A 14,910-nucleotide genomic window follows, 5' to 3' on the forward strand; every position below is an offset into this window, starting at 1 on the left:
CTTTACTTTCAGTTTAAAAGAGCAGAAAAAGCTTTATGTTGTAACTAAACCTGTGTCATCCCTGTCCAGAGAGTGTTTGATGGGAACGATGCATTTTACTTTCAGTTTAAATGAGTACACAGGACTTCAAGTTTACTTTCTGTTTAAAAGAGTACAGGGAGCTATACTCTGTATCTAATCCTGTGCTGTTCCTGTCCTGGAAGTGTTTGATGGGAGACAGTGTAGATGGAGCTTTACACTGTATCTAACTTGTTGTGGAGGTGGAATGCTATGTTGGTGGGATTAGAAAAGTGAAATTGTCAAACTGGGAATAGTTCTATTAACTTATAGAAAAGGTAAAATGTATTGAATTTTCAGAATGATCATTGATCCTCATTGTAAAGTTGACATTCATTCCCTTTCCCAAAGAGAAACTGTGTGGATCTAAATTCCCTAAAGAAACATTATCATGAGCAATCAAAGAATCTCCAAACTTCAGATCAATTGCTTGTCTTATCAACTCTCGCTCACAAAAGCTCAATAAAACTGAAAAGTATAGAAGTGACCTGGTGACAATTGAGTGATCCTTTGTCCTCCTCGCCTTATGAATATTCCCAGGCACAGGATGAGAAAGGGAAACTCACTGGCCACAGGGACTTGGCAAACTTCTTCTAATGTTAGCGACGAGCTGACTCGCAGTGCACACGCCGGGTACACCTTGTGCTGAAAATTTCCTTACGTGTGTTGATTTTCTGCAGGGAAATATGTTTCTCCAGTTGTCGCCGGAGCCTAACCTCAGCTCCATACTTGCCCAGGCTGCCATTATCAGCCAGGATGAAGTGAGTGTGTGTGTTGCTCAGCACCGTCAGTTTACTTAGAGGGTTTGACATTGTTTGATAGGGTTTGGTAACCTTGAAAAAAAAAGCAAAATATTAGTGATCTGTCCCCCTCCCCCAACTCTCAGTGACCTCCCCCCTTCCCCTGACCCTCAGTGACCTCTGCCCCTTTACTTTCAGTTGATACCCCTGATCCTCAGTGACTTTTCTCTCCTCTGACCCTGTGACTTCCCCCTCTCCTGACCCTCAGTGACCTTCTCCTCTTCCTGACCCTCACTGATATTACTGCTCTCCCTGACCTTTGGTGTTTTGTCCAATCACAGATTATTGGTGCCTGGCCCCACTACAACTCAATACTGACATACCCACCCCAGAAGGTAAATCTGACACTGGAGCTCTCACTGGAATCAGAAACTGTGTCAGAGAAAACATTCCATTATTACCTGGAGAGAAATCAACTCAAAGAGACCATGACCTTCCTGAGTTTGGGTTCCCCTGGCCTTCAAGTCAGATAAATCTTACCTTTTGGGAATGTGCACAGTTTGAGAAGTTTCTGATCTGGGGAAACAATTACTGCTTTTAATACTCACATCTTTCCCAATTAAATCCATTCTGTTCTCTACAATGCCCCAGGGAGCAAATCCAATTGCATAGATCCTTCCACGCGATTTGGAAGAATGATCTTTCAAGGCATCTCCTACATGACGGATCACACCTTCAAATCAACAAGAAGTAATTGTCAGCCCCAGCAGTGTTACTCACCACTTGCCCTGGGAAATGGGGAATTTGTTGGGACAGTAGGACAGGGCTAGAATATGGTGAGTGTGCAATGAATCTATAGAGAAGCATGTCGGGTAGATGGTGGGGAAATTGGGAGGATTGGAGTTTGGGTGGCAAAGTTTGGAGTACAGGTGGAGGTGAGGATACATGCAGAAGTGATGGGGAGGGGGCTGGGATACAGGTGGAGATGTGGGAGATACAGACTGAGGTGGAGGAGGGATACAGGTTGAGGTGGGGATACAGGCCAAGATTAGGTTACAGGCAGAGGCGGGGAATGGTAATCGTATATTGTTTGTGTTTAATTGTGTGAGGCGAGTGCACATTAGTCTGAGTGTCACTACATTATGTAACTGTACTTTTTGTAACATGTAACTCTGTAGATAATAATTTCTGAAAATATGTAAAGATTAACTCCAATGCTATGCATCATTGCCCGGCTTTTAGGTGTGACAGAGGTATGAGCTAAATTCCAAAGAACAAGCAGGAATAAGAGGTGAAATAAGTTCAAGGAAAAACTTTAATTCCGATTTAACATCAGGCTATACCCCAGTCCCATGGTACCTGCCCTGCTCCGGGCCACAGATGGGAATGTGGAGTGGTGTCTTCCAGATCACCTTTGCCTAATTGATTTGTCCAGTCTATTTGAAAGTTAAAACTCCCCACGACTTTTTTTAAAAGTACCAATTATTTGGATAATGTTCTGTTTAATTGTTTAATGGCTATTACGGGGCCTTTTGTCTAGTGTCAGCCATGTTTTCTTTCCTTTTCTAATCTCCAAATGTACTGAGATTCTTAGCCAAGATCCTTTCTCATTACTGTCCTCATGCCATCTTTTATCCAAGACAAATACTTTTCCTTTTCCATTCTGTCTGCCTCTTTGAAATGTTTTGCATCCCAGAATATTTATTTCCCAACCTTAGTCACCTTGTAACCATGTCTCTGTAATGACGACCAGGTTAAAATCATTTAACTCTATTTCACCTCTAGTTCACATATGTTATAAATGCTTCAGGTGTGCAAATCTTCAATTTACTTTTAAACTAGCATTTTTTTGAATGGACAATATTCGCCAATTCACCACTACCATGAAACTCCCTATCTCTTGTTGTCCCACTCTGTTTGGCCTCTCACCAGTGTTGACTCCAGCTGTGAATATCCAGGCTCCTGTTGTCATTGCTGCTTTGATCAGACCTTTGCCAAACACCTGCTTCAATTTAGGTTGAAGTTCAAAGTTCTGAAGTCCGCCATGAACAGATATGAGAAGCTTCGGAAGTTCTAGTTCCCACTCTGTGGTCATGAGCTGGAGCAGAAGGTCAGGCTTGGTGTCATAGGAAACACGAATGTACTGCAGGATCAGAAGTGGAGATTGAGGCAGAGCAAAATTTACAAATTAAACCTTCATCACAGATCATCCTATCCATTTACCACAGAATCTGAAATCTTCTTGCTCTCGAAATGTATCCTCCTGCCCAAATTGAGCTTGATCTCAATCTAATCTAAAGTCACTGAATCTCCATAGGACACAGTTCCTGAAGGTGCTGACTCTCACTGGGATATAGTTCCTGAAGGTGCAGACTCTCACTGTGACATAGCTCCTGAAGGGGCAGACTCTCATTGGGACACAGTTCCTGAAGGTGCTGACTCTCACTGGGACACAGTTCCTGAAGGTGCTGGCTCTCACTGGGACATTGCTCCTGAAGGTGCTGACTCTCACTGGGACACTGCTCCTGAAGGTGCTGACTCTCACTGGGACACAGTTCCTGAAGGTGCTGACTCTCTCTGGGACACAGTTCTTGAAGGTGCTGACTCTCTCTGGGACACAGTTCCTGAAGGTGCTGACTCTCACTGGGACACAGTTCCTGAAGGGGCTGACTCTCACTGGGATACAGTTCCTGAAGGTGCAGACTCTCACTGGGACACAGTTCCTGAAGGTGCAGACTCTCACTGGGACACAGTTCCTGAAGGTGCTGACTCTCACTGGGACGTAGTTCCTGAATGTGCTGACTCTCACTGGGACACAGTTCCTGATGGGGCTGACGCTCACTGGGATACAGTTCTTGAAGGTGCTGACTCTTATGGGGACACAGTCGGAAATATTTTTTGGCCTCTATCGCTCCCCCTTTTCTCACACTCTTTATTTGCCTCTCATTCTTTAAAAATGAAATTTTTGCTGGAACAGCAGTTGCTTCTCTCTTGGTTCCTTGACTAACACTTCATTCAAATTATTCAAAAAGCTGGTTTTATACAGATCAGTTTGTATAACTGCACTCCAGTTGAGTGAAACAGTGAATCTGGGTCACAATGGGATTAAATGATGGAATCAGCTTTAAATCACATTTTTGTAACAGAATTTTGGTAATAAACCTTCAGATCAGCACAAGTCCCTGCAGGAAGATGAGATGCATCACAAATTCAATCCATTTGCTCACAATTAAAGCGGACAAAAGAAAACAACACATTTCTAAAAGAGAAATTTGGTACAGAACTAGCAATAAAATTCCTCAGCCCCAATCCCATCCACACCATCAGAATACCCCATAAAAGCCCAATCTACTACATCACCTCAGTGACCCAAATTCACTTCCCATTGCGAGTTCTACTTCACTGCAGATATGTGATAAACTTTAAGGGACTTATTCATATCATTACTGAATCACAGCATGTTGCCAGATGGTACAAAGGTTTCAGTTTCCATCTTACTGAGCTCTCTTGTAGCATGATGGGCTGAAGGAAGTGTATTACAGTACATCCAAGTTACTTGGATTGAACTGAGACATGCACGTGCATGTGATTGTACAGTGCATATGTAAATATAAGTGCTGTGATAAAACGTCATTGAATGCTGCAGTATCGTGTAACTCATGTCTCATGCATGTATAATAGGAGCTAACATCAGGATTCACATCATGATAGTTGAAGATCATCAGCTATCATTCCATGTCATGTCAAGAAGTCTAGTGGCATGATTACTCAAATATTAATCCAGAGTCTCACATTCAAATCCAACTAGAGAAGATGATGAAACTTGAATCTAATAAAATCTGGAATTAGGAATTTAATGGATGACCATGAATCCATTGTTGATTGCTGGAAAAACCCAATTGTGGTTCACTATTGTCCTTCAGAGAAGGAAATTGCATTCCTTACCTGGTCTGGCCTACATGTGACTCCAGACTGACAAACATGTTGCTAAACTTAACTGCTCTCTGGACAATTAGGGATGGGCAATAAACACTGGCCTAGCCAGCAACACCCACATCAATGAATGAATGTTTTAAAGAAATATCACGATGGCAACATGGCAGTAAGCATCAAGGTTGGAACTGCATGGTGGCTCAATTGTTAGCGCTGTTGCCTCACAGCGCAGGGGACCTGGGTTTGATTTCAGCCTTAGGTGACCATCTGTGTGGAGTTTGCACATTCTCCCCGTGTCTGTGTGGGTTTCCTCCGGGTGCTCTAGTTTTCTCCAGTAAAAAAAATGCAGGTTGGGTGAATTGGCCATGCGAAATGCAGGGTTACAGGTGAAGGGGTGGGTCTAGGTGGGATGCTCTTCAGAGGGTTGGTGTAGACTCGATGGGCTGAATGGCCTGCTTCGACAGTGTAGGGATTCTATGAATTCTATTCTATGAATTGCTTATAAAATAATCCTGTTTAGAATACTAAACAGCTCTGGATCACAAATCATTTGGATGACCAGCCACTATAAATTTACCGGAGTACAGATCTTTAATTTGAATAGACAGATTTACCTTCTTATTGCATGAAGGTTGGGCTGAAAAAGTGAGAAACCCTCTATCTCTTTTACAATAATACATTACTGCTGTGAGACGTGACATAACACACAGCAGTCACCATTCCAATCTAACTCCAAGCGCCCTGTTCCTCATTCCTTGGAATAATTTGGAAAATTATAGGCTAATTAGCCTAACTTTGGTTGTTGGTAAAATTCTAGAATCCATAATTAAGGATGAGGTTTCTAAATTCTTGAAAGAGCAGGGTCGGATTAGAACAAGTCAACATGGATTTAGTAAGGGGAGGCCATGCCTGACAAACCTGTTGGAATTCTTTGAAGAGGTGACAAGTAGGTTAGACCAGGGAAACCCAGTGGATGTGGTCTATCTAGACTTCCAAAAGACCTTTGATAAGGTGCCACACGGGAGGCTGCTGAGTAAGGTGAGGGTCCATGGTGTTCGAGGTGAGCTACTGGTATGGATTGAGGATTGGCTGGCTGATAGAAGGCAGAGAGTTGGGATAAAAGGTTCTTTTTTGGACTGGCAGCCGGTGACAAGCGGTGTCCCGCAGGGTTCAGTGTTGGGGACGTAGCAGTTCACGTTATATATTAATGATCTGGATGAAGGGACTCGGGGTAATCTAGTGAAGTTTGGCGATGATACGAAGTTAGGTGGACAGGCAGGTAGTACTGAGGAAGTGGGAAGGCTGCAGAAAGATCTAGACAGTTTGGGAGAGTGGTCCAGGAATTGGCTGATGGAATTCAATGTGAGCAAATGCGAGGTCTTGCACTTTGGAAAAAAGAATACAAGCATGGACTACTTTCTAAACGGTGAGAAAATTCATAAAGCCAAAGTACAAAGGGATCTGAGAGTGCTCGTTGAGGATTCTCTAAATGTAAACATGCAGGTTAGGTCCGTGATTAAGAAAGCGAATGCAATGTTGTCATTTATCTCAAGAGGGTTGGAATATAAAAGCACCGTTGTGCTACTGAGACTTTATAAAGCCCAGGTTAGGCCCCACTACTGTGTCTAGTTTTGTTCCCCACACCTCATGAAGGACATACTGGCACTGGAGCGTGTCCAGCAGAGATTCACATGGATGATCCCTGGAATGGTAGGTCTAACATATGAGGAACGGCTGAGGATCCTGGGATTGTATTCATTGGAGTTTAGAAGATTAAGGCGAGATCTAATAGAAACTTACAAGATAATACATGGCTTGGAAAGTGCTGCAGAGTGTAGTGGAGGCCGGGACGCTAAATGTCTTCAAGGCAGAGATTGATAAATTCTTGATGTCACAAGGAATTAAGGGCTACGGGGAGAATGCGGGTAAGTGGAGTTGAAATGCCCATCAGCCATGATTGAATGGCGGAGTGGACTCGATGGGCCGAATGGCCTTACTTCCACTCCTATGTCTTATGGTCTTATTCCCAGACAGTGAACAACAGATCCATAATCATTAGGATCAGATTCATGTATTTAATTATCTTCATGAATATTTATTTACATTGTACCAAGTCTAATGCTTAGATCAAACACTTTGGGAAGGTACAGCCAAATCCAGTGTCTCCAAGATGGAATGCAAAGAAAGATTTTGGTGTTGATTTGGGTCAATATCACATGAAATTCATAATGTACAATTTGGTGTTGGTCCTTACCATGGCTTTGCTCGTGTGCCCACCACCTTGAAATTCCATGGCTCCGTAAGCATCAGTGGGACTAGCCTGAGTGTGCTTCTGGGGTGTCCATTTCTCGGGCTGAACCACCTGCTTCTCCTCCTCTCCTGTGTCATTGGATGGAGCAGTTGGAGCAATAGTGACATGTTGGCCAATCAGCTGACCACAGCCGCACCTTGGAAAAAGAGGGAGCTGAATTATCACATCCAAAGGAGACACTAAGTCACCAACACAACTTGCATTTAACCTTGAAACCTCATAACATTGAATGCCCAGCTCTTCAGAACTGTACTGTTACCTTTGTGGATCTTTGGGGTTTGGAATAACACAAATACAGTCACGTTTCTGGAAATGTTTCTCGATCCAAGCTTTGTGACCCTGGAGTTAGAAATAAGATTTTTTAAATTCAAATTTTAAATTCAAATTAAATTCAAGGATATAATCTAGAGATAAAAAACAAATTTATGTTGTATTGCAGTTTTCACAATCAGATGTCAGTGAAGGAGCATACACTCTCACCCCTTCAGCCCATTGCCTATTGTTCTGTTGCTAACAAAAAAAATGGAATCTCATTTGAGAAAATGTGGACTCTTGTACTCTGATACCTTGCATTCATACAACATTAGTAACATAATTAAATATCTCAAGGTGTTTAACAATAGCATGCTAGATAAAAGCTGACACTGCACCATTGAAACGATTATTAGAGGTGACTGAAAGCTTGGTCAAAGAAATGGCTTTTAAAGATCCTCCTGAAGGAGGCGGAAGAGCAATAGGGAGATTTAGGGAGGGAATTTCAAAGCAAAAGGACTAGGAAGCTCACGGCACAGCTAGCATTGGTGGCAAGCTGAAAATTATAAATCAGTCACCTTGGATGGTTGTGGGGCTGGAGGAGAGGTAAAGAGGGGCAAGACCATTGAGGGATTTGATCTCAAAGAGCCCATATAGGTCAGTAAGCACAGGGATGGTATGTAAATGGGACTTTGTGTTGACTTGGAAACAGGCAATAAAGTTTTGTCAAGTTGAATCAGATGGAGAGTGAGATTTGGGAGAATTTTGTCTCCCTAATGCTGCATCTATCCATTTCCTGCAAAATTAAGTCCTTTAGCTTAATATTTGAGAGACACACTGACACAAACTTATGACAAGTTTAACCATAAATCAAGGATTGAAATTAAATTCAAAAGGCATTTTTATTAATATTGAAACCAGAGTTTTGTTCTGTGGCTCTATTATTCCAAACCCACCGCCCCCAAGGGGAATTTCTTAACACCGAGGAGGAATTGATGGAAATCACATGGGTGTAGGTGAAGTCCAAGGTTTCTGTGTAGTTTCAGGAGATTTTTCACTGTCCAAAACTACAAGGAAATCTGTAAACTCACACACCTGGATGTCATAACTGCCTCAGCTTTCCCTGGTGGCTCTGGCACCTACCATTACAGACAGTCCCTGCCTCTAGCCAGCAGTTCCTGGAAACCTGGCACTCTAGCGACTAAACTTAATCATCAGTTTTTCAACTCAAAAGGAGTCTGGCCCTACCACAAAGTTAGCTGCCAGTCATGAGTCCAACTCATTTAAACCAGAATTGCACACGGATCGGTCTAAGTAAAGCAATGTTCCAAGAATGGAAACACAAAATCAGAAAGTAAAATTTAAATATGCATCATAATTCTACCTTGACAATGAAATGTTGGTGAAGTTACATTTCAGACTGGGGAACGACCTCTGTTATAAAGTAGACCAAGTCTTCCATTTCTTCAACTTTCTCACCTTTAGTTCTTGGGAATTTCTTCAGTTCACTAACAATGTAGTTACAATGAAGTTAGAATACTTTGTAACTTCAGTGTCTTGTTCAATTTAGTGATCCGGTCCCATGATCAGGTTCCTGTTGTTTTCTTGCAATTCTACATGCCAGTGAGGTGACTTTTGAACTCTGTGAGTCAAGTGTAGCCATTTAAGCAGCAGCTCATGTGACCAGGAATTGAAGAAGCTGTTTTGTTTGGCTCATGAGTTGAGCTGAAAGGTAAATCCCCCTGTGGCTTCATGACATCCTCTTGGCCTGAAGATTTTACTTCACATGTGAGATGAGACATTTGTTGATAAGAACCCATCACCACCGTGCAAAAGGATCCTTTCACCCCACATCCACACTCCTGATCCTTAGCTGCTGCAATGATTGGCCAGCCACAGGAGAAAGTCCTCAAAATTCAAACTCACTTTTCAACTCGAGGAGCCCAAGTTCATGTTCAACTGATTCGCCATAATTGGAACAACTGTGCAAATGTTCCAAAGACCCAGGTGAAAACTATAGTTCTACATTCTCTCTAGATGAGGAATTACTGACAGGCTTGTAAAAAGAGGTCACTGAAAAATAATCACAATTAATCTGTCTAATGCATATTGACCTTAGTGTCATCCGCAAATTTATTAGCCCATCTTTCTAAGCCCTATCCAGGTCATTTATGAAAATGACAAACAGCAGTGGCCTCAAAACAGATCCTTGTGGTACACCACTAGTTACTGAACTCCAGGAACATTTCCCATCAACCACTATCCTCTGTCTTCTTTCAGCTAGCCAATTTCTGATCCAACCGCTAAATTACCTTCAATCCCATGCCTCTGTATTTTCTGCATCAGCCTACCGTGGGGCATCTTATCAAATGCTTTATTGAAATCCATATACAGCACATCAACCACTTTATCCTCAAACACCTGTTTGGTCACCTTCTCAAAGAACTCAATAAGGTTTGGGAGGCACGACCTACCCTTCACAAAACCGTGTTGACTATTGCTAATTAATTTATTTCTCTCTAGTTGGTTATAAGTCCTCTCTCTTGCAACCTTTTGCAACACTTTACCCACAATTGAAGTAAGACTCACTGGTCTATAATTACCACGGTTGTCTCTACTCCTATTGTTGAACAAGGGGACAACATTTGCTATCCTCCAATCTTTTGGCACTATTCCTGTACACAATGATAACATAAAGATCAAAGCCAAAGGCTCTGCAATACTCCGGGTGCTCCGGTTTCCCCCCACAGTCCAAAGATGTGTAGGTCAGGTGAATTGGCCATGCTAAATTGCCCATAGTGTTAGGTGCATTAGTCAGAGGGAGTTGGGTCTGGGTGGGTTACTCTTCGGAGGGTCGGTGTGGACTGGTTGGGCTGAAGAGCCTGTTTCCACACTGTAGGGAAATCTAAAAAAAAACCCATCTGGCCCAGGGGACTTAGCTATTTTCACACTTTCCAGAATTGCTAACACCTCCTCCTTGTGAACCTCAATCCCATCTAGTCTAGTAGCCTTTATCTCAATATACTCCTCGACAACATTGTCTTTTTCCAGTGTGAATACTGACCAAATATTTTCATTTAACACTTCTCCTATCTCCTCAGACTCCATGCACAACTTCCCACTACTGTCTTTGATTGGCCCTAATCTTACTCTAGTCATTCTTTTATTCCTGACATACCAATAGAAAGCTTTAGGGTTTACCTTGATTTTACCTGCCAATGACTTCTCATGTCACCTCCTGGCTCTTCTTAGCTCTCTCTTTGGGTCTTTCCTAGCTAACTTGTAACTCTCAAGCACCCTACCTGAGCCTTCATGTCTCATCTTTACATAAGCTCCTGTCTTCCTCTTGACAAGAGAGTCAACTTCTTCAGTAAACCACGGTTCCCTCACTCGAGCACTTCCTCCCTGCCTGATGTACACACTTATCAAGGACATGCAGTAGTTGTTCCTTGAATAAGCTCCACATTTTAATTGTGCCCAATCCCTGCAGTTTCTTTCACCATCCTCTGCATCCCAAATCTTGTCTAATTGCATCATAATTGCAAGTTCCTGGAGATGCTGACTCTCACTGGGATACAGGACATTGATATAAGATGTTGAAGACAAAAGGATAAAATCTGTTTGAATAATTTGCTCATTCAGAAATTCATTAAAAATGCTTGTAGAAATAGATTAATTGCGTCTTTCACCAATGAATTGAATAAATCCTTTAAAAGTTAAAAATGTGCACAATAATGGGAAGAGATGAAGAGAAGGTAACCAAATGGATAACTCCTTCAATAAGTCAGCAAAGCCCCATGGGTAAATGGCCACTTACTGTCATGTCATTGTATAATGCTACATGAATGAATTTGAGATCAGGCATCTTTTTTTAAAAAATAAACATCTCATTTGTTCATTTGATGAATTAACCTCTAACATTTGCTTCCTATAAATGTGTCCGTTATAATTCTGGAACACAAGTCTCGATGAATGCTCCACACTGCTTATAACTTGCCTAGTCCACATATTGACCACAACTAAGATGCCACATCAGTGACTGTTCCCAATTTATTTCTAGTCTGTTCTAACCAATGGCCAAAATGACTGAGTGGTCCTGTCCTGTCTCCCTGTGGCAGTTCTACAGTGGCCTCTGCTCAATACTTCGTAAAGCCCTGCATCAAGATCAGCAAGTCAGCTCATGGGTGAGCAGTATCCCAAGGTGAAGAATGAGAACCTCCCAAAATGCTGTGGTCACAAATGGTTTTAATATTTCACCCTAACGTAGTGTTGATCATTAAGTATTCCACATTTCATGGTCAGATTCCTGTCATTCTAAACATTCTAGGACTTATCATGCTTAGAGTTAAATATTCCCTGATCGATATCAGAAAGCAGTTCCAGAATCCAAATAGTTTTAAATGAGATTTGATTAAATTGCTTGGACAATGACTAATGTCTTTAACCCCTGTACTGACAACACGTTAAAGGGGAATGTGTTCAAACACATAAATTTGTGTTCAGAATTACTCACAAAGAATTGCCATCATAGGACATACTGTCATAAATCCATGCCAAAATCAGAAAACTGACTATTCCCAGCACACGGTTTCAGTTGTAAAGGAAGACAATTTGTCAATGTTCTTTTCAGTTTAGTGTTTTTCTTGTTTTGATCTCATTATTGCTCATATCTTGTTTGTGAAGAGTTTCTCATTCTTTTAGTTTGCTGTAAGTTACAAATGCCAGGAGTTCTCCGTACTGTTCACGTAATCGTGAAAACACAACACAGAGGCAGGTAATTGAAAATGTACTGCATGAAGGTTGGAAGTTGTGATCTTGGGGTATATAGAACATGCATCAATCTCTTACATGCCATCCCCCAGTCCAACAGCACATTCCTCAACCATCATAACCCCAGTTCCTCACTGCCACCCGAAACAAACATTTTTAAAAATCCATTCTTGAGATGCAAGTGTCACTGTCAAGGCCAGTATTTGTGTCCTGTTCCTAATTTCCCTGTTAATTGAGTGGTTTATTCAGGCCATTTCAGAGGGCAGATAGAAGTTCACCATATTGACCTGGAGTCATATGGAGGCCACACTAGGTAAGGATGACAGGTTTCCTTCCTTAAGGATGTTCATGAATCAGATGGGTTTTTATGACAATCCATGCTATGTAACAAGTTTTTATTTATTCCAGATTTTTAATGAAATAAAATTCCACAGGTTCTGTGATGAGATTTGAATTAATTTCTCCAGTATATTAGTCCAGGCCTTTGAATCAATTATCCAGTAACATTACCATTGTACAATCACCCCTATGAGGTCTCTTGACCACCAACACCACATTCCCCACTCCCACCGTGCAATATATACATACACACACCTCCCCATCCAATATCTACACAACCATCCCCCAAAAGGGCCAGCGAACACTAGCCTCTGCTTATTTGGCATAAGGTCACTGGAATGCCTTCAGTGTTTCTGTCTTTCCCCCTCCCAATAATCACCTGGATGTTCACACTTTGAACTTTGTCAGTCAGCTTTGCTGGAAATGTGGAGAATTGGATGTGGATAGAATTAGATAGTCAGTGATATCCTCAACTGTCAAATAGCCTGTTACCGATCACTTCCTTGGCATAACTGTACAAAGCACAAGAGAATATTAGGTGACCTGGAAATCAGACCCAGTAAGAGTGAGGAGATTGGGAAATAAACATGCTCAGTTTAATTTTAAGTCAATGTTACACTTACACATGTAATAAACGTAAAAGGGCATGTATGATGCAGTTATCATAACAAAACCTGTCCCTTAATCAGACACAAACTGGAGGAAAATTTAAGTCTTTAAATCTGTCTCAAATTATAAAATGGATGGATCTAGACCCCTCCCCTGTAATGGTCTCCTTAAGCTCGGTTCTACACTTGATTGATAGGTTAAGCACTGTTTATACACAGGATGATGAAGATGAATCAACAGCTTGGACTGTGACTACCACCGTGTTACTCACCTTCTGTGACCCAGATATCGTACGTTTAATGGAGGTGCGTTTCAAGGAGCCACTTGTTTGTTTCAAGGAGTTTGTCAGCATCTTTCCTCTTTAACAGCCGGCTCTACTTGCTCCCATTGGACCTGCATCTTCAAGGTGGGCTCAGTTTTCACTTGTACTCAACCAATGGGTGCCGACACACATTACACGGGAGGAAAATAAAAAAAAGAGATGGCAGCAGCCTGACAGAGACAGTTGTGCAGAAAGTAGATCAATGGAGCACGGGGCAATACATCAGTCCCACTCTGCCCCAACTATAATCAGGCTTAAATCAGCTTCCGACCACAACGGCTGTAAGGAAGGAGATTTAACAAATGGTGATTGGAAATAAATCTACTTTGCAGAGTGGAGATTTCGTACACGCACAGGAGTCAGATGGAAATAATTTATATCATCAGGAAAAGAGTGAATGAATTAAGCAGATGGCCAACATTTGTTGGAATGTAATGTTAATGATGAGCTATATGCTGAAAGTTAACCAGGGCACCCCCGATAGTGCCCAATCCACAACAGGGATGGATTTACAAGGCGCAATCATAATTTACTGAACAAGATTAAATTAAAACGGTTGCAGGTGAAATGACAGAATGTTTCTGATTGACATTTTGCAGATAGCGTAAAATTTCTTCAGGACTTTACTGGAACTCAGTGATGATCATAATTGCTGCCACTTGAGGATTTTTCCCAAGTATTCATGGGAGATCAACAGCAACATCTCTGCCTCATATTCCTGTCTGTAACCACAGTAAAACTAATTGCTCCAGCACCAAAACAGGCCATTCAGCTTAACAAATTTCAAATGACCACCTTCTCCATGGAGGCTGTCATTAATACAAAGAAAGAGGCCATTCAGTCCTTCTAGTTCATACCAGGCCAACTAATTCTATTCCCCACAGCCTTTCGTAACCCATCAAGTTTAATCCCACTCCTCTGCTCATTCTCCCTACCCTTTAATATACCAAATTAAAAACAAAATACAGTGGGTGATAGAGACCTATAATAAAAACAGAAAGTGCTGAAGAAACTCAAAGGTCTGGCACCATCTAGGGAGAGAAACAACTTCTTGAAGAGTAATTATGGATTTGAAACATTAACTCTGTTTCAACGGTGCCGAATTTCTCCAGCACTTTCCATCTCTCTTTAATATCACAGTCAGCCTAACCCCATTCTTCTTATTACCCTTCAATATTCCTATCTTAAAGCAAAGAGTTTGTGGATCATGCAGGAAGGTTTGCATGAGAGTTCCACACCTACCACTTGTTTTCAGGAAATTGACCTTCCCCTATCTGAGCAGATAGGGGAAGCCCTCAATGAGTTTTTTGCTTCGGTTTTCACCAAGGAAAGGGACCTTGTTGTGAATGAAAACTTTGAGGAGCCGGAATACAGTCTTGACCAGATCAAGATTGATGACGTTGATGTGCTGGACATTTTGGAAAACATTAGGATTTATCAGTCCCCAGGACCAGACCAGATTTATCCTTGGCTGCTCCGGGAAGCGAGAAAGGAGGTTGCTAAGCCACTGGAGAGGATATTTGCCTCCACACTCTCCACAGGAGTCGTATCGGAGGATTGGAAGGAGGCAAATGTTA

General features: G+C 41.8%; 1 protein-coding gene across 7 annotated transcripts in view; it reads right to left on the bottom strand.

Annotated features, from left to right (window-relative positions):
* Positions 1 to 13,841, bottom strand: part of LOC122542515 (transient receptor potential cation channel subfamily M member 1-like) — a 74,936-nt gene extending 61,095 nt beyond the window's left edge. For 4 of the 7 annotated variants that reach the window (XM_043680332.1, XM_043680330.1, XM_043680331.1 and 1 more), the window contains exons 1-6: positions 13,283 to 13,827; positions 7,301 to 7,380; positions 6,985 to 7,177; positions 2,727 to 2,940; positions 1,406 to 1,530; positions 719 to 890 (exon numbers count right to left, since the gene is read on the bottom strand). In XM_043680332.1, the coding sequence (XP_043536267.1) occupies positions 719 to 890; positions 1,406 to 1,530; positions 2,727 to 2,940; positions 6,985 to 7,177; positions 7,301 to 7,380; positions 13,283 to 13,363 (865 nt within the window). In that variant the 5' untranslated portion in view covers positions 13,364 to 13,827. Of the gene's footprint in view, positions 1 to 718; positions 891 to 1,405; positions 1,531 to 2,726; positions 2,941 to 6,984; positions 7,178 to 7,300; positions 7,381 to 13,282 lie in introns of those variants that run through there. The other 3 variants (XM_043680335.1, XM_043680336.1, XM_043680334.1) reach the window with 2 other exon arrangements.
* Positions 13,842 to 14,910: the final 1,069 nt, after the last annotated feature.

This window comes from Chiloscyllium plagiosum, chromosome 40, assembly GCF_004010195.1.
Source record: "Chiloscyllium plagiosum isolate BGI_BamShark_2017 chromosome 40, ASM401019v2, whole genome shotgun sequence".
Classification (NCBI taxonomy): domain Eukaryota; kingdom Metazoa; phylum Chordata; class Chondrichthyes; order Orectolobiformes; family Hemiscylliidae; genus Chiloscyllium; species Chiloscyllium plagiosum.